Source organism: Columba livia, chromosome 8 (assembly GCF_036013475.1).
Source record: "Columba livia isolate bColLiv1 breed racing homer chromosome 8, bColLiv1.pat.W.v2, whole genome shotgun sequence".
Classification (NCBI taxonomy): Eukaryota; Metazoa; Chordata; class Aves; order Columbiformes; family Columbidae; genus Columba; species Columba livia.
In genome coordinates this window covers 4,864,805-4,883,758 of record NC_088609.1, presented here as the reverse complement: position 1 = coordinate 4,883,758, position 18,954 = coordinate 4,864,805, and the positions used below count along the sequence as shown (strand labels likewise).

At 48.6% G+C, this 18,954-nt stretch overlaps 1 protein-coding gene across 17 annotated transcripts in view; it reads left to right on the top strand.

Annotated features, from left to right (window-relative positions):
- Window positions 1–247: 247 nt before the first annotated feature.
- ST3GAL3 (ST3 beta-galactoside alpha-2,3-sialyltransferase 3) overlaps window positions 248–18,954 on the top strand; it is a 194,705-nt gene continuing 175,998 nt past the window's right edge. For 2 of the 17 annotated variants that reach the window (XM_065071597.1, XM_065071595.1), the window contains exons 1-2: window positions 8,305–8,663; window positions 9,387–9,531. In XM_065071597.1, the coding sequence (XP_064927669.1) occupies window positions 9,417–9,531 (115 nt within the window). In that variant the 5' untranslated portion in view covers window positions 8,305–8,663; window positions 9,387–9,416. Of the gene's footprint in view, window positions 4,476–8,302; window positions 8,664–8,721; window positions 9,262–9,386; window positions 9,532–18,954 lie in introns of those variants that run through there. The other 15 variants (XM_065071607.1, XM_065071598.1, XM_065071592.1 and 12 more) reach the window with 14 other exon arrangements.

Genomic DNA, 18,954 nt, shown 5'->3' with positions numbered 1-18,954 from the left:
ATTTTGCTGACCAGCTCTGGAGCAAGAGAGAGGAGATGGTTGCTGAGGGAACACACAGCTGCTGGTGGCATTGAGGTGCAAGGTCAGCACAGTGTGGGAGCTTGTCAGCCCCTCGGGATCCTGGTCACCTACTCCATGTGCAGGGCTAGACCCTGAAGAAGCCTCTAGCCTGTTGCAAAGGCAGTGCTGTGGGGCCAGCATTGACCCTGCCGGGGCGTGCTCTGCCCCAACCATGGGCAGCAGCTCTCCTGGCAGTGCTTGGGTGGTGGGATGCCAGCCTGGGGACGAGTTGAACTGGCCCCCATGTGTCAGGCAGCTCTGACAGGGCTGTGCTTGCCTTCCCAAAGCAGTCCTCCCTCCTGCACAGACCCGCTAGAATCCCCAGGGCAAGGCACGGGCTCTGCCTGCTGGCCGTGGGTCTGTGTAAGAGCCTGAGTCTCTGCTTGGGGCTGGATTTGTGTTCTTATCCTGTAAGCCATTCCTACAAGAGCTGATGCCTCCCTCCTGGCTCTTCCAGGAGCATTTCTGCTCCTTTTCCCACTCAGTCAGGTTTATCGGGTGGAGGATTGCCCGAGGCTCAGCGTCAGCAGCCCTGCTTGCCGTCAGGCCCCGTGGATTTAGGCCACGAAGGGATGGGGGGGGAGGAGTTGACAGCTTTGCCCTTTGCCTGCGTGTTGCAGGGCACAAGGCCAGCCCTCTTCCCAAACAGGCTGCAAACTCAGCCGAGCTCTTCTGCTTCTCTGGCTTTTCCTGAGGGCTGAGCCTGCCTTGCTGCTGCTCCCCCGACTTGCCCTCCAGCTCCCTGTCCTGCTGCACTTGCACCCACCGTGCTGTCAGTTTGGCTGCCTGGGTGCAAGGGGTGCCGGGGCAGCACCCTGTTTTGTCATTGTTAGGGCTTCAGAGCAGCGCCCTGCTCGGTCCCGTGCACCCAGGAGGGACGATCCCTCTGGAGCTGCCTGTGTCTCCTGGCCGGGACAGCCGCAGCCAGGATGCTCTGTGCCAAGCGCTGTCCCTGGCACACTCTGCTGTGGGGATTACCGAGGCCCAGCACAGGATCCCAGTACCCCATGCTGCTGCAGGGCAGAGGAGCTGGCGCTGCCCCGGGCGCTCTGGCAGGGACCAGCCATTTCCATCTGCGTAACGGAGACTGTAGCACATCTGCCATCGGCCCACTCCCGGGATATTTTTAGGCCTGGCAGTGCTGATGAGGGAGAGATGACAGGCTCACTCCGCATCCAGACCACAGGATGCTTCTCCCAGCCTCAGCTGCCCAGTGCAATGGGAGGAGTGTGGGCCTCTGACAAGGCCGCGGTGTGCCAGGGGCTGGAGCCACAACCGTGCCCCAGGAAAGGCTGCGCTGCCCGTGTGCTGTGGCTGTGGGCTTGCTGGGAGCAGCTGCTGGTGCTGGATACCTCCATCCTCCTCCCTCTGGACTTGCACAGCTTCATTGCTCTCGAGAAAGCAGATTCATGAATCTTTCAGATCTCCCTGGCTCTTGAGCTTGAAGGTGTTCCCTGGCTTGTGAAGGAACAGGAGGGAGGCATCTGAGCAGACAGTGCTGTGGGCAGCAACATGCTTGCACATGGTCACTTGCTGTCACAGAAACGTGGAGCCTCTTCAGCTGAGGAGCTTTTCTGTGAGGCCTGAGACTCAGGAAAGCATCATAGAAGAAAGGATCAAAAACTCCCTCTTTGGGCAGAGCCCAAAAACTCAAGACCATCTAATCTTGTTTGTAAAGGCTGCATGCTGAGGAAGGCTGTTCCTGAGAAGAAATATACTTAGTTTCAGGCTTGAGTTTTTCCATTTTCAGCTCTGCACCTTCAGACCCCGTACATCCCTCTGTCAGGCTGATGTGCTGCCCATGGCAGAGCTCTGCTCCCCAGAACAGGGAGGAGACCTTCTCCTCTTTTTTTGGCCTTTTTCCCTTAATATTCCCCCACTTTCCTGGAATAGTCTGTCCTCTCTGTACCCACATACCCCCCTTTGCAGCCTATTACTGTGCGTTGGGTTGTGCTTGTTTTATGAGGCTGTTCTGCTCATGATGTAGGAGCTAACAGCCTGTTCAGTATTTTATCAGCCACCAGTGTAAGCCTTCATCTTGCCATCTAGACAATTGATTTTAAAAACTATTAAATGGCACTGGATCAGGAAACGGTCACTGGGGGTCTAGGTACACTCTGTGTTGTTGCTGTCTCACCATTAATACTTGGCTCACTGGCAGACCTCAAAACGTATCTGTTAATGCATGTAACTGTTACTCTATCGTGAGCCTTATTAATTCTTTATAATATATACTTTTAATTAAATTCCTATGTCATTGTTGATGGTAGTGGAAAAGCCAAGGTGTGCTGCATGGATGCTCCTGCTCTTACCAGCCGGACCTTTCCTTTTGCCCAGGGAGGAGTTTTCCCTGCGAGGTCCATGCTGTGCAACACAGCCCCAGGATGCCCTGAGCTCTGCTGCCACCTCCCAGGCAGCAGTCTGGGTGTCTCTGCCATTTCTCTGCACACTGCTTTGGCTCTTTGAATTGCACTGGCCTCCTGCCAGCCAAGTATTTGTTAAAAATTAACGCGTGTTTGGAGAACGCGTGATTATGTTATCAAAATGTTGTTTGCGGTATTACCTGGGCCTGTGGCATGCGCGTGTCTGCTCTGGGGAGAGGCAGCCAGCCCGTCAGGCTTCACGGCCATTGCAGCTCTAACCATCCCTGAAATTCAGGTTTATTTAGCAGTCGTCTCAGAAATGCAAGGGCAGCAATCCGGTTGTGTGTTCCCGGCTCCAGAGAGGCAGCATGGGCATGGCTGGAGCTGGGCTCCTTCCAGACCCCCACAGCACTGGTGCGAGGAAGCACCTGTGATATCCGATGGTGGGATATGGGCTAGGAACCGTTCCCCATTTCACTCCCAAGTCTCAGGTGTCCTTCACTGAGGGGCTGCTGGGGAGAAAGAAACCCTTTGAATGGCATATATACAAGGAGTATTTGAGCTGGTTTCTTTAAGGGGCAGAATTAAGATGGAAACTCCGCCCAGTTTATTATTTGTGAGAAGCTGTTTTCACAGTGTGCAGCCTAGTAATTACAAAGTGCACCAGATTCCTCAGTGACTGTGTCACTGAAAGCAGGTTGGGTGAAATGTTAAGAGGCATTGCAAAATATTTCCCCGACATCACAGCTAAAACAGCCAGAATACAGCCAGCACCACTCGATCCTGCGCTTTCCTTTATTGCACAGCACAGTCACCAAGAGCCGGGACGTCTGCTCCCAGAGACCTCACCAGGGTTCAGCAAACCTTGCTCCCACCTGCCAGGCTCAGGTTCCTAAACCCCCAAAAAGGTTGCACCTCCGTCCCCTGTGGTGGGGTCTGCGTCCAGCCCGGGAAGGGTGATGTGCACCTGTGGTGACATGCTGGGAAAAGGAGGTGCTGGCTGCCCAGGTCAAACAACCCCCAGCTGGAGGGAAATCCCACCAGACCCTGCCTTCAGATGGTCTCTGGGCCACCTGAGGACCTGCAGCATTGTGCCCTGCCATGTGCTCACTGCAGGTGCAAGCCCACCTTTGCAGGCTGCTCTGGGACACTTCTGGCAAGGCAGCTGTGACATCCATGATGCCAGGACAGGGACCAAGTGAGGGAGGTCTGCAAGAGTGTAAGCGTCATCCCTCACCCAGCTCCATGTGTCAGGGTCCTGGATGTGCAGCTGAGACAGGCACTGGCCAGCCCAGGCGGCTCTAACCCAGCCAGCAACAGATCTGGAAATTATATGGGACAATCCTACCTGAATGGTTACTCTGATATTATAGTAAAAAGGACCCATGCAGTCCTTTGAGACAGAATAGGAAAAGGCAGATTCAGTCCCTGTCTCAAAGCATTAGGGGGGCTCATTGTGGGATTCTACATCTTAAAAAGGATTCAGGGAAATCAGAGAGCCTGTGTAGAGTAGAAATACAAAAAAATGGCTTGAGTGTGGGAGGAAAAGCCTGGCAGTAAGAGAATTAGGCGACTCAGTATATTTAGCTTATCAGATGAAGATGGATGAGAGGGGGTTTGCTTGCAGCATATGTGTAGTGTCACAAAAATGCCAGGCTCTGAAAGGCTCTTTAATCAAGCAGAAGGCAGAACAAAATGGTATGTCTGCAATCTGAAGCCAGACGCAGGGCTGTGGGATGCTCTTCTGAACGTGAGGGTGAGGGACTCCAGAAACAGACCCAGAAAGGTGGGAGTCTCCAATGCTTGTCTTCAAATCAAGCCTACCTCCTTTCCTGGAAAATACGCATGAAGCAAACACAGCATATTGGAATTAATGCAAGGAGATGAACCGCTGAGTGACGTGCTGGCCGGCTGTTCACACTCGTACAGCCGTGTGTCAGGCGAGACCGCCAGATCATTTCAGCTGAGGAAGACCCTGGGGAACGTGGTCTGGTGGGTCAGCGCTCGGGAGCCGTTCAGGCAGGCTCAAGGTGTTCATCTGTGCCCGGAGCGGTAAGTGTGACTCTTTGCTGTTGGAAACATCTGGAGGGAGGCAGAATTTTTCAGCCAAGTTCGGCTTGTTTTGTGTGGGACTGCTGAGGATGGTGTTTAACATTTCTGTTCTTAGAGTAGCCAGAGCACCAGAAATGTAAAGTGCTTTCCACTGATCATACTTGGAGCTCAGAGCCTGTGTTTAAGAATGATACGTAATGAGTGTGTAAGATAAAACAAGTTTAGCCACGGAGATAAAGCCAAAATTCGAGCGTGTTACAGCCCAGATTGCATTTCCCAAGCTTGTGCATCAGCAGAGGTAATCTCTAGCTAGCCATTACAGGAAAGAGATCTTTGCTGTGGTATTTAATTAATAACAAAATACTACGTTCATTAGTATCAGGTCTGATTTGATGACATGTAATTTGGGGGCAAGGATTATGGTGTGAGTATTAGAATGAGAATTTTTATAGGGCAGAGAGTCAAAGTTAGATTAGCAGTCTTGCTACAGAGGAAGCCCAGAGGCTGACGTGTGTGTGTTTGGCAGCTGATGCAGACAGTTACAGCATAACTTTATTTACTGATGGGAAAAGAACCTGTAGCTGTAATTTACCTTTACGTGTCACCCCATATAATGCGCAGCTCAGCCACCAAGAAAGAAAAAAGCAAGCAGGCATCATTTCAGCAGGAATGCCTTGTGGTGCTCAGCACCACGTGCAGGTGTGTTTGCAGAGCATGTCCCAGCTGGGCTCCTTCCAGAGGAAGGGAAGGAGGAGGCTTTGCCAATGGTCTCCCCCATGTGCCAAAGGCCCGCTGGGGACCTGAGGAGCCGAACCAGCACCTGCCCCCTTTGCACAGCTTTGCCCCAGACGTGCTATATGTGCCAAGGGCACCAGGTTGCATCTTGTCTAACGTGAGTGCCCCAAGCAACGTGCAGGGTTGATGCAGGGACGTGGGGTGTAGGAGCCCGCACCACCTGGTCTGGGTAGTGACCAGTCCCAACTGTCCTGCATTACCTGCTAATGCAGCCACCAGCCGCGGCCTCTACCAGGCCCCCCACCCTTTTTCTTCCCTCTCTGCTCATGGCCAGCATTGCTGTGGGAAATGCTCCGCAGACACACCGGCTCAGCAGGTGGGCCCTAAGTGGGTTTTGTTGAGCAGGATGGGCTGCAGCTCTTGCCCTTTCATTTGGTCAATTTGGCTTTGAAAAGCTCCAGAGCATTCTGGAAAGCGGCATGGCAATATGATAGGATTTAATCAGACTTAATTATTCCCCTGCTGTCGATCTCCTAGCAACATCCAGCTTGACATCTGCCTGCGAATGAAATGTGTAAGCTAAGTAGGAACATGTTCAGACTAAAGCCCTGCTACTCGAACCAAATCACTCCACTAATCATTGCCTTGATTCATCTCATGGCCGTTAGACAGCTGCCAGCAGCTGGTACCTGATTTCCATAGATGCATGGCACTCGCCTCCTGAGTTTTTTCCAGGCTGGCAAGAAGCGTGACTCCGTGCTGGGCTCTTTCCAGCGCTCTGACAACTGATAATGCGGGATAGAGTTTCCTGAGTGACAATCATGGGCTCAGGAGCAAGCCCGAGCCTTGTCGCTATCTGGCTTTGTGCTGTAGGTCCCTGCTTATCTCATCATCAGAATCAGATCACCCACTGTGCCTACAGCCCGTGGGGTTTTAACTCAGAGTGTGTAAGCGGTAGGGTTGGGGCAGTTCAGGTGAGGTTTGAGGATGGTCAGAGATGTGGCGTGGCAGTGACAGGTGTCACACGCAGCTCCGTGTCGCCAGGGCATGGGGGGGTTGAGGCAGGCAGAAAAGACCCAGCTTATGCGGCTGGAGGTATGAAGAAGGAAAGAGAGGAGCAGGCGTAAAGCATTTGTAAAGCAAAACTATGCTCCGGCCAGATGCGACTCAGGAGTTGGTGGGGTTATTGGAGGAAATGAGCCTGGTGGCTGAGGCTGCCCAGCCTGGCCCTGGCTGTCTGCTCACCAGAGGGAAGGGATCTGCCTCAGACAGGTGAGAGCGACCAGTGTCCTGAGCGGGTCAGCCCCGGGGTGCTGCGGGTTGGTGTGGGCAGCGGTGAGGGGACAGACCTGCAGATGGACAGGGCTGTAGGGATGTGGTCACAGTCCCTCTCCACACACCTCCCTGGGGGGATACTGGTGCCAGTGACACCTGCATGTTGTTGTGAGTCTGTTCATCTTCTGTGCGCCATCCAGAAGTTGTTAGCATCCACAAAACCTAATGGAATGTTAGTGAGACACATGTGTCCATGGAGGAGCATAGCAGGTCTGCAAGCCCAGCTGTGTGGGTGCCACACTCGCAGCCAGCTCGCACTGACTTCACTTATGCTGATCACAAAATGGGGTCTCTGTCTGTGAAAGTGGGGCTGTGTGAGCCCACACCAGCTCTCCCTGTACCCTGTGTGGGCTCTGCCTCCTGCTGAGCACCGGGGAGTAGGCTGGGCAGTGCTCAACAAGCCCTGTGCCATCCCGAGGCAGTGCGTGCCGGTCAGCATCTGCTCCAGGGCTTGCCTGCAGTGGGAGCTGCCACCATGCTGGATATGATCCTACTTAATTTCCCTTATACTCGAGTGGCTTTTTGTTTTCCTTGTGTTATCAGTGATTCATGGAAAGTGGAAACAGGAAATAATTCAGCTGCTTTGCCGCTCAAAAGATGCAGGTTTATTCCTTACAGTTTCTTTCCTTTCATATGACTTTTTCTCCCATGTCTAAGGGTTTCTCTCTTTATCATTCCTTCCCTGTGCTGCTGTATGCTTGTGTTTCTCACTTGCCCTGTGCCAGACAAGCTTTAAGAATACCCAGCAACTCTATGGGGCCAGCAGCAAGGAGGGCAATGCCGTGGGATGGGTGAGGTGCAAGCTGGCCCCACCACTGCAGGTGACCATGGGGCAGCCGTGCAGTGAGAATGGGGAGACTGTAAAGTAACAGGAACTGTGTGGAAGTGGTGCTGGCTGTGTGATGTGAGCTGTGCTGTGGGAGGGCAGCTGATGTGGTCCTTGCAGCCTGGTGTTCTCCAGTGGTGGAGGCTGTGCAGCACTGGGAAGCCCAGAGAGGTGGTGCAGTGTCGTGCAGTGCCTGGACAGGACCTTATTTGGTATGCAGTGGTGTGAAGATCTGCAGAAATTGGAGGACAGTGTGAAGGCAGTGACCCAGGGCAGTGACTGGGTGCTCAACTCGACTGTGCAGCATGGCTAGGTGCAGTGTGGTGCAGTGACTGGAAGCAGGACAGGGCTGGGCTGCTCTCTGTAGTAGCTGTAGGCCAGGTTGGGCAGAGTAGTGCAGGGCTTAGAGGTTGTTCTGAGCAGTGCTTGGAGGTTGGGCAGTGCAGCAATTGAAGGGAGATGCAGTACACTGCAATGCAGTGACTAGAGGCTAGGCAATGCAGTGGCACTGTTGGGCTGCACCCTCTGGATAGGAGAGAGGTGTGGTACTGTGTTGTGGCTGCAGTGACTGCAAGATTTGGAGATGTCTCAGCTGCAAGAAGGTGCAGCGTAGTGACTGGAGCAATGAGACAATGCGGAACTTGACAGGTGGTGCAGTGCTTCGAGGGGTCCTGCAGTGCCAGGCCTGGAGGAAGGGGTGGCTTGAAGGCCCTACAGTGACTTGGAGGTGTCACTGAGTAACCTGGAAGCGGTGCAGGGATTTGATGGAGAAGCAACGCCGGGCGGAGATTGGGGAAGTGCAGAGTAGTGCCCTGCAGCCACTGGAAGGGGGAGGGTGCGGTACGGTGGGGGAAGAGGGCAGTGCGGAGCAGGGATGGGAAGCGGGATCAGAACGGTGGGGAGATGGGTATCAGCGCGGTGCTGTGATTGGAGCAGTGCTGTGCAGTGGTTTGGAGAGGGGGCGGCCGACGGGCGCATGCGCGCCGCCGCCCTGCCGCAGCGCCCCTCCGGCGGCGACCCCCTTGCCGCCCGCCCGTCTGCCATTGGCTGCGGGCGCCTCCCGCGATAGGCTGCGGGCGCAGCCCCCCGCGCCGCCCCATTGGCCGGCGGCGGCCGCTATGCGGGCGGGTCGGCGGAGCGGCGACCCGCCCCGGCGCCCTATTGGCGGCCGCTGTGCCCCCCAGTGCCGCGGCGGCCGGTCCCGCTGCGCCGCGCCCGGCATGGCGGCGCCCGCAGCCCCGCGCCCGGGGGCCGCAGCCGGCGGTCGAACGCCCAGGGTCGGCAGCGGCTGGGTGAGGAGGGCCGGAGGGGGCGGGAGGGGATCGGGCAGGGCAGGCTCCGGCGGGGACAGGCGAGGCGGCGGCGGGATGCCTGGCCCGCGCCTGCTGCCCTCCCGGCGGCGGCGGAGGAGCCCGTTCGAATCCAGCTTCCAGCCGGCCGTTGGCAGCTGCCGGCCAGCCGCCGTTCTTCTCGGGCCGGGCGGGCCCCGCTTCCCCGGCGCCGGTCCCCCTTTCAGGGCAGCGCGTCTCGCCGTGGCGTGCCCGGGGCTGCCGCCGGGTCCTGCGCTGCCCCGGCCGGCTGACGCGCTCCCGCCGTCCCTGGGACAGCCCCAGGAGCCCCCGGACGCTGTGTTTGCATTGTGACGCGTCTGGGCTTCGCTGTGCTCGGGAGGACCGCGGTGCTCGCCGGGGCCTCCTCGGCTGCGGCGGTTCTGGGACCGATTATCTGAAGTGTTCTGGGGCGGGAGTGCGGACAAGGCGCTGGGTGCTGCCCTGTCACAGTTGCGGTGCCCTCCGGCCCCTCCGGAATGGCATTTAGCCATGCGACAAAAAAGAAAGACAGCTACTTAAAGCGGTGGTTCTTATTTCGCTGATGCCGTTTGGGTAATTGGTGTGTTTTACGTTTTGGAGAGCACGGGTTTGATCTCTGCGTTGTTGTGGGTGTTGGACTGCCTGTTTTGGAAGGTTGACTGTCGGAGAAGGTGGCTCCATCGTCAACGTGTTTTTATTTCTCAGGTCATGTAGAAGAGCAGATTTGATGTGAAGATGGGACTGTTGGTGTTTATGCGTAACCTGCTGCTAGCCCTCTGCCTCTTTCTGGTACTGGGATTTCTGTACTATTCTGCTTGGAAGTTGCACCTTCTCAGATGGGAGGATTCAAGTAAGTATGAGCACCGTGTAACTGTTTCGGGGCTCCCTAGAATGTCTGTTAAATAGTTGTGATAGTACTGAGGTGACTCTGATTTAGTAGTATTAGAGGGATGTGATTAAGCATAATCAAATGCTGGAGCTTTTAGTATACTTAAGGGGTTGAATTTGTGATTACCTAATGCTCTTTATGGCTTTACTTTTATTACTGGGTACAAAAGCAGGTTCACGCTCTATAAATCTGGAATTAGAGACTTCAGTCCTTAGAATATTCTGTGTTAGTTTATGGTTCATAGTTCTCAAAATAAAGAGTTTGCATGCTGAGGCTTTTGTTCCCTGAATCTTTCTGTACATTTAAAAATATCCAAGACAAGGGTGTTTTTTTCTCTGACAGATTTTAATTTCTTTCTGTGATCATATATGCTGGTTATCTCATCATCTTACTTTGTCCTTCAGAAATCCTCATCTTCAGTTTGTCTTCCCTGTTATTATCTGCCAACTATCTGTCATCTGAAACAATGTTTCTCAACCTTTTTAAGTCCAAAGAGATGTCTGACCTCATTGAATACAATCTGAGGATTGTACTGTGTGGTAATGCCATAGGGGGGTTGAGTTGCAATGAGATATAAAATAAGCTGAGGTTTGCTTGCTCAGTTACTGCTTTTAGTTTTGCTTGTGTTGATTGCTTTCTTGCTTGCATGTGAGAATTGTGTATTGAAGATATAAAACAATACCCTCCACTCCCCCTCCCACCCAAAACACAAGCCAGCCTTCTGTGCAGCTGTTCCCTGGGCCATCTCAGATGTCTCACAGCCAACCGTTCCTCCCTGGATCAGTGGCTGAGAAACACTGATCCAGAAGGGTTGTTTTTCTGTCTGACAAAAAGCCATCGGGCAAATTCCATCTTCGCTGTATTCTGTTTCTGTGCGTGCTGCTGGGGGTTTCTACTGTAAAGCTTATTAAACTTAATGTTTTTCTTCCTCTATACGCTCTGTATCTGTTGTTAGGTGCTCTAAGAAGTTGTGCATGGTGACAGATGATGACTTGGATATGACCTTTGCACTGATGCAGTGATTTTTGACTGCTAAGGTGTACTAGAACAGGTATTGGAAGACTGAATTTGTAAAAGAAGGTGCATAGTGTCTTTCTGAGCAGGGCTTGTTTCTTCAGGTTTGTGCTTCAGAAAGGGAGTCCAAAGTTTTGATTGTGACCTTCTGAAAACTACCACTTTTCTACATGAAAACAAGCACAGAATGTAGTTAAAAGAGCACTTTTGCCGTATCTGCTACCACATGATGATCTGTTATGAAATTATACCACGTGCCATCCTTTATTTCCTTCATACCACCAGAAATTTTGTTGAGACTTCCCAAGGCCTGCAAAAAAACCCTTCATGCCCCAACTTGTGGGTGAACTTTGTTAAATGTGAAGGGGAAGCTTTGTGTTTATGTGCTGGGGTGGATTCTAAATTTCTTCAGGTTTCGCCTCTTTGGACTTTGCACCTTTAGTTTTGTGTGTCATTTGTTATTTTACACCACCTTGTCGGTCTCTGAAGGGTTTAGTGGTAACTGTGCCTTGTGATACAGTGTTTCGAATCTGTATACAAACATTGTGAATTTCTATAAATAGAGCACTTTTACCTGGAAGTTATTTAAGTTGCAGCCTAGTTAATTTCTGTTGAGCTTACTTGGTTTTGGGTACCTGGGATGTTACGACAGGAGCACCCTGAGATGATGTGGCAGACTTTTTGTTAGGTGTATGCTTCCTTTTTTTTCTGATATTGTGTGTGAAATATGTTCTTCATTTGTCCTTGAAAGCTGCAGTGCATGCATTAAGCTTCTTGAAGATGTACAAAGCAATGATGCTGGTTTGAACATTTAGCTCATTGATCTTTATCAATTGTCACAACTGATACAGGCTGTACCGCTGTTTCTTCTAGACAGTTTTATGGGTCATGTCTTAAACACCAGATGAAGCTCTGTGAAATACTAATGGAAACAGCAGTCTAGTGCAAGAGGACAAAATTTTGTGTGATTACTTTTGGAAACAGTTAAGGTGGTACCACTTCTTGGTTGATCTTCAGGCATTTGCATGTAGCAAAAATGGTTTATTTATCATGTAATTTTACACAGGAAGAGCTTACATATGTTTAAAATACAAATGTAGAAGCCTCTATTGGGAAACCTGATATGAAGGGTTAATGTGAAGCTTCTATAAATAACTGTTTGGAAGTTAACAAATGACAGAATTGAAGTTGCTCATTTAACCACTATTAGGCTTCCTTGAGCATGTGTAATATGATACAACGTATAATGGTGCAATTATTCTTTCTATTTTCTGCAGGAGAGCCTTGCTTAGTTCAGTGCGCAGGACAGGTGGTGCTTAGTGGTTTTATTTCCTGAATTACAGTTTGGTCTGTGACCTTGTGAATTTCCTTAAGAGTGGAACGATAATGCTGATGTTAGATGTGTTAATTTTGGGGTGCTTCATAATCTAAGATCTTATGTGTGAGTTGGCGTCTTGCTAAATTATTTTATCTCCTCTTTTTTTGTGACCAGTGTGTCTTTATTCTCTGTAATAGTGACTCGCCAGCTTCAGCAGCCACATTCATCTTTTTGCTGTTCTGCTCTTTATGCTAGAGGAGGCATGAAACTAAGCTGATCCTGACACCCAGCACCATTGCAATCTCTTCAGATTGGTTTTAGTAAACTTGACACCTGTATTTAATACCAGACACAAACAAAGTTGCCATAGAGCGTAGTGAAAAATACCTGATCCGCTTACTTGCTTCTCATCTGATTTGTTCACGTAATGTTTTAGAAAATGCCTGTGTGTGCTGTTGTTATGGGTGAATGTGAATGGTAACTCTGTAAGGCATTTAGTCACCTGAGACCTCAGGTTTGGGTATTTAGCTGCTAAAGTAAATGAATAGTTGAAGCAGTTTGTTTGTTTGTACTTGACACTTACAAGAAAGGAGGCTAAACTGAATAGACTGAAAGATACCCATCAGTGTTTCTTTTACAATCTCCATTTAGCTTTAAATCTGTCCTCCTTGGGTGATGCCTTAGTGAATTCTGAGAAAATGTTCTCCTTACTCTGTGGCTCTACACCGTGCCAAAATACAAAGGAGAACAGGAAATAATTAATTCTCTAAGGCTTATCTTTCCTGTGACAATAATAGATTGAATTCAGCTGATGTGAACTAATTAAGGTCGAATTGAGTTCAGCTGCTTCTTCCATGCAAGACAAACCTCCAGTGACTGCTCCACTCTCATCCTTTTAGTGCTGCTCTTCCCCAGCCTTGTCTCAGGTCGGTGGCAATATATCCTTAGTGCCCACAGCAGGAGCAAAGCGCAGAAAAGCAGTGTGTAATACTGTGCGAATGCAGGAGAGCCTTTGAGTTCTGGTGATTTTTGGGAGTGTATGAGCAGTGTTTAGGACAGAGGTAAGCTTTCATTTTCTGTTTTTCTCTCCTGATTTCTGTAATGCAGCTTCAGCTTCTGATAACAGCGCTAAGAGCTGCACACCGTCCTTGCGCGTTCTTCCCAGGCTGGCAATAGTGACAGATGCAGCAGCCCTCGGGTTAAGAGTGTTGAGTTGCATGGAGGTGTGCTGAGCATGTACAACTGATGATGTGATTTGGGAGACAAACAAGGAAATAAGAAATTTGGTATCGGCTTTAGCTGACCTGTATGTTGAAGATTGATCTTGTAGCAGCAGGGAGTCGTATGTCTGTTCATTGTGTTTCTGGACACTGAGTTGTCAGAGAATTCCTGCATGGTAACGGTAGCGATAGGAGCAGGTTTTGAAGGTCTGAGATATGCACTGTAGCCTTTTCCCTAACAACTCCCTGTCCTGTCCCTTCCACCTTCTTCCCTGGTGCATTTGGCTCTGAGGAGGAAGGAAGGTGTTGTCTGTACAGCACATGGGAGGGTGCCCCATTATCTTTGAAGCGTATGATGGGAGATGAAGTCTTGCTAGCAGCGCTTCTTAGATTTGCTTTATCAGCTTGGAGGAATGCAGTTTTACCCATAACTGAAGGACAGAATATAGTAATGTCAAAATTTAATACCGATGTTTGTTACTTAAGGAAGGAATGATTCCATTAAAAAATGTCCTGGCTATGGAAATAATGGACTCATTCACCCAAGGCAGCTTTCCCACCCCCACTTGTTTTTTTCCTTCCCTCCTATCAAAGTATTGAGATATACTTGGGACAAGGGCAGTGTGACACTATTTCCCTGTTCTCTGTTGTGTTTCTATCTACATTAGCATTGAATTAATTTAAAGAAATATATACTCTACTTCAGTTTTGCCAAAACCTGAGTTAATACAATTTGTAGCTATAGATGTCGAGCTTATAACTTTGAATGTGGCTTTTAAAATATCTCCAGGTATGTTCTGTTGATGTCTCCATAAAGAAATCAAGTCACTACTCTGTCATCTGTTGCTCTGTGTTATTTTCACCTCTAATTATGGAGAGGCAGCCAAAGAGATAAGGCTCTGGGAAGGGATTTTCTGTAGGTATTTCAGGACCCCTATCCTTCTTATTTATTTTTTTTAATGTCTGTTTCTGTGGAAACCAGGAGACATAAATAGGCAAAACTGACTCACTTCTGGTTTCAGGTTTTTCGTCTGCTTGCATTTCCATGGAAACTAGTCTCGCAGCAAAAAAAGGCTAAATTAATCAAAAGCAATCAAACCTTTAATATAAATACGGATTTATTTCTTTCAAAGTGAAATGACGTTTTTGTCATTTATTGCATTAGGGATTAAAAGTGTACTCAAGAAATGGATCTTTTACAAGGGTTTGGAGCTGTTCCTCCTGTGGCTAAGGCCTCACGGTACGTGTGGTGGTATGTGGTGTGTGCACAACTGTTGTATCTTGAGTTACTAAGGGTGTCATTTGTTCTACATTAAGGGATTTGATCTTGCATACACTGACATCTGACTTCTTTCCATTCTGTTGTTTAATGAAAAACAAATGAAAAGACATTCGGTGTGTGAGCAACTAGGCCACAGAGACAAGCTTGTCCCCTTTGTGGAGGGAGGCACGTCATGGTTCTGTGTTCAGACCCTCATCTCTAGGAGTTACTGTCCTCCTTGCCTCTGCCAGCAGAAGGAAATGCAGGGTTGCTCCTATGAAAAATAACACCTCCAGACCAGCCTGACTTGGCATTGGGAGCAGAAATCTCTGATGAAAGGGGTTTGAGCTAAGCTGGCTGGATTTACAGTTAGGTGGGTGAGGGAGCGTATCCTTTTTACTGTAGAATTACAAAGGCACTCATGGCCATGTGGTGAGGGGTGGCAGACAAGTGGTGATGGTAACCATTTCAGTTCTGTATCTATCTGTGGTCTGAGCCTTCAGGGGCTGTGTGTGTTCTTTATGGTGGACTTTATTGCTGCTGCTCCCCAGGCTGAAAAGCCTGTGATACTTTAACCTTGTGGGCATTAGCTGTTTTGGACAGTAGTATCCAGCAGTGTAGATTTCCTTGAACAGTTGCCTTTTTACTTTGTAGAGGCTGGGAGCAGCATTGAGGCAGATTATTGTTTGAGTTATTAGTAACTTCAAGGTTTGGTTAATCTACCCAGCTGTTCTGTAGTCTGGGTTGGTGCTGTACTAGTTCCAGCAAAATTGAGAAAAATGTTTGGAAAGTTCTCATAACACAGATACAGCTCCAGATTTAAGGAATCTCCTTGCTACTTTTCTGATGATTTAGGGATTTGAGGGTCACAGTGATGCTTTTTGAAATGTTAAAAATAAGTAATGTTATCAAGGCGGCAGCGTATATTAGAAACAAAGATGTAAAAATAGGAGTTAAAACAACAGTTGCCTGGTAAAGTAGCATAACTTTCCTAAGAATTCTCCTGTTCAGCTAAAATGTTTCACTTGAAACTGAAAACTTTAGTTTAATAAGTATGGCGCATGATTCTCTTATCTATGTAGAACAGAAAAAATGGCTTTAGTGCCCAGAAGTTGTTGCTGCTGTTCAAGTTACTTCATGCTCCCTGTTAACCTGCCAGAATAAGAACCATGGCTAAACTTAAACTCCTGCAACTCAGGACATTGAGTTGTAGCGGTATCTTCCACAGCTGTAACTGTGCCAGCTGTTTGTCGCTTGGCTGGAGACAGATGTGAGCGTTCCCGATGCCCCTTGCTCTGGCTGTTTGATGCAGAACTGCCTGCCCTTTCCAGCAGAGGAATAGACAGTCTACTCAGTCAATATGAATCGGAATTTTAAAGTCTGTGAAAGAGTTGGAAAAAACCCCAAAAATCACAAGTGCCTCTCTTTATTTTAAAAGGCAGCACTTCGCAATGTAGGCCAAAGAAATAGGGGAATGAAAGCGCTTTGTCTTTTTCCAACCTGTTACTCCATATTTAATGAAAATACCCAGCGTTGTGTCACAACCTGGCTGTTCTAGGGACCCTGCTGTCTCCCCAGGAATTTCTAATGCTGCTGTGATGTTGGCAGTGCGTGACAAAACTGCTGGGGCAAGGAGGAACGATGAATGACAGAGCTATTGAGGGACCAGGCATAATGTTGCCTTATCCTTTGGATTTCTTCAGAGGAGGCAAACTCCCTGAACCCTCTTCAGACTTTAGGAACCTATAGGGGCAGGTTTAGTGAAGGACATTAAGAGCGTAGCACCATAATCACTTTATGGCTTCGAGACTGGCTGTAATGCTGTACTTGTACTGTTTCAGTTCTGAGGTAATGTTCACTTTTCAGCAAGGTGCAAGACTACTTCTGCATCCTCCCTACAAACAGCTGGGCCTTAGTTTTGCATCTTAAAATATTCAGGTGCTCTTGCTTCTCTTGACAACAGCAGCCTTGTTGCTGTTTGGGTCCCTATTCAATCCTTTGTATTTCTCCTCTCTCCATTTGTCTGGATAGCTGATGGGTACAATCGAGGAACTTGCCCAGTTTAAAACAATATATGGTTTTATTTGTTTTGCTCAGTTGACCTTGACTTGGTGTTTCACTTGCTTCACTTGCTCAGCACTTGAGCACTTTCTCCCTGTCCCCCCAAGGTTGGGAAGGATGTGTTCCTATGACTTTGGATAAGCAGATTGGGATGGTGTTCATAAGGGGCAGCACTCGGTGTCGTACATGCAGCTAAAGCTGCATCCTCCGGTACAGGTTTTTCAGAGGTCAGAGTCAGCAGCTTTCTGTATTCTGGAAGGTACAATGCAGTGAAAGCACTTTACCTCTCTCAGTGGTTGCTCTGCAGCTGAGTGCTTTTGGAGGTGAAAGCCTTTATTCATGGCAGCTGACTGCGAACCCCTCAGCAGCGACTTCAGCTGGAAACAATACCTCCCTGTGCGGACACTCTCACCCGCGCTAGTGAGCGGGTCTCTGCCTTCCCTCCCTCTTGTCACTGTGCGTCCCCTTGGCGCACAAAGCGCACCCTTCTGCAGCTCTGGCTGTTGTGCCTTCAGATACCACCAGCCTTAATGGAAGCCCCACCACACATTCGTTTGATAGAATAGATCACATGGACTTTCTCCGTCAACTTCAATGCAGGCAGACTGGCTTTGGGCACCTTTCATGCCCATTTCCATTCTGCTTCACGTCAGTTCTGCTGATGTTGTTGGGGCGATAACTTCTGGCATAAAGGAGGTAATATATGATTTGTCTTTGGATGGACAGCTATTGCTGCTGTGACCTTAGTACTGAGTCCAACTCTGTCTGTCACACTTAGGGATGTTTTGCAGGGCAGATTTTTCCTAGATTATCTTCTGCCAACCTTTTTGGTGCTCTTGTTGCTCTAACATCTCATTTTTTCTCATTGCAGCCTGGGTTTACATCACAGTGTCAGGCTGAGGCAATAAAACAGCTGAGCCTGGGTATGACTTGCAAGGACAAGTACAATTGGGTCGTGAGGCATAGCTCTGTATGAATTATGTATCTCTTCTACACTTCAGAAGGAAGGTAATTGTGCGCCCAGGCGTCAAGCAAAAAGTGATTTGTACTGTGCATATCCTGAATAGATGTTTGAACCTCAGAGAGCTGATTTCAAGTGGTTGCTCCTTCGTGGCACCACACGATTATATTGCTTTTGCATGCATTGCTTTCTTGAGGAAGTAATAGTGTGTGGGGATAGAGCCACAATTCTATTAATAGGCAGGTACAGAAATTACGGGATGTTTCTTAACCAGTTCTTGGTATTTTCAATAACCAAATGCCTAGACAATCATTCATATATATATATGAGGTTCAGAATTTAACATTTCTTGCTCTGTTCCAAAAAAAGAAAAATCAGAATGTGTTAAAGTTAGCTCCATTTTTAAGAGCTTATAAACATGTATGTTGCTTGTCTTTAATGTTTTTCAGATGATGCCAAGATCCCTCCTCCTTTAACTCAGTCCCTGTTACACCATGTAATTTTTTGCAGCTGTTATCCTGTGGATTTCAGTGTTAGGGACATGGATTAAATGTGAGGTTCGTCTGAACTGCAACAGTGCAGCAAGTATGACCCTTAATAGCTCCTGGAACAAAAAGAGTTAAAACAGTGTAACTACAGAGAAGTTAAACTGGTATCTGTTGTAGCTACAGTGAGTGTGAATATTCAGAATGTATCTTTGTCCAAAACACTACAAACAGGTGCATGTATGCTGTGTATGAAGTAGTGAAAATGAGATGGCACATATATCAATAAGACTTGAGTTTTCCCATTAGCTAAGTGGTTGATAGCTTCCTACATATGAAGACTTACTCTAAATAAACATTGACAAAGTTAATAACTCCTAAGTGCGATTGCATCTGTTTATGTTTGTCAGAAACTAATCAACCTCAGAATAGCTTTAATACTATATAAATATTGCTTTTCAGCTGTGATTGCGTCTAGAGACCCTAAGCAAAAAAATATACTGAGACATATTTCTTAGGATGAAGGGTGCTAATTGAAATAGACTCGATTCAGGAAGGCCGGGGAGGCTGAGGCACAGCAAAGTGAAGTTATTCTGTGTCACACAGCAGCTCGAGGGCAGAGCTATGAATAGAATAAAGGTCTCAAGGTTCTTGATCTCGTGTCCAGTTGGCCAAATGAGGCTCGCTGTCCTGTAGTTACACACTCTCCATCTGCCCGGTTTAGGAAAGCAGTAATATGCTGAATTTGCTTGCTTGGGGCAGAGATCATCTGCTGATATTTGTAAAAACCAGCAGTATTTGAGAGTACTGTGTCAATAATAGCAAAACTGGTGATGTTCCGCATGGGCAGTGCTGGCAGCCTGATGTGGGTGCTGTAATTAGGCTGTGATGTGGTTTCTGTACGTTGCTGCTAGAATTTGCCAAAGGTGCATCTGTGGAAGCGCCTTAAGAAATGAGTGTCCAGCCTGGACAGTTGTGAATGCTGGTTTGGGCTTTTTCAGCCTCAGATTCACCACAGCAAGAGCACCGTACTTTCCAACTACATTAATACCGCAACCACCTTT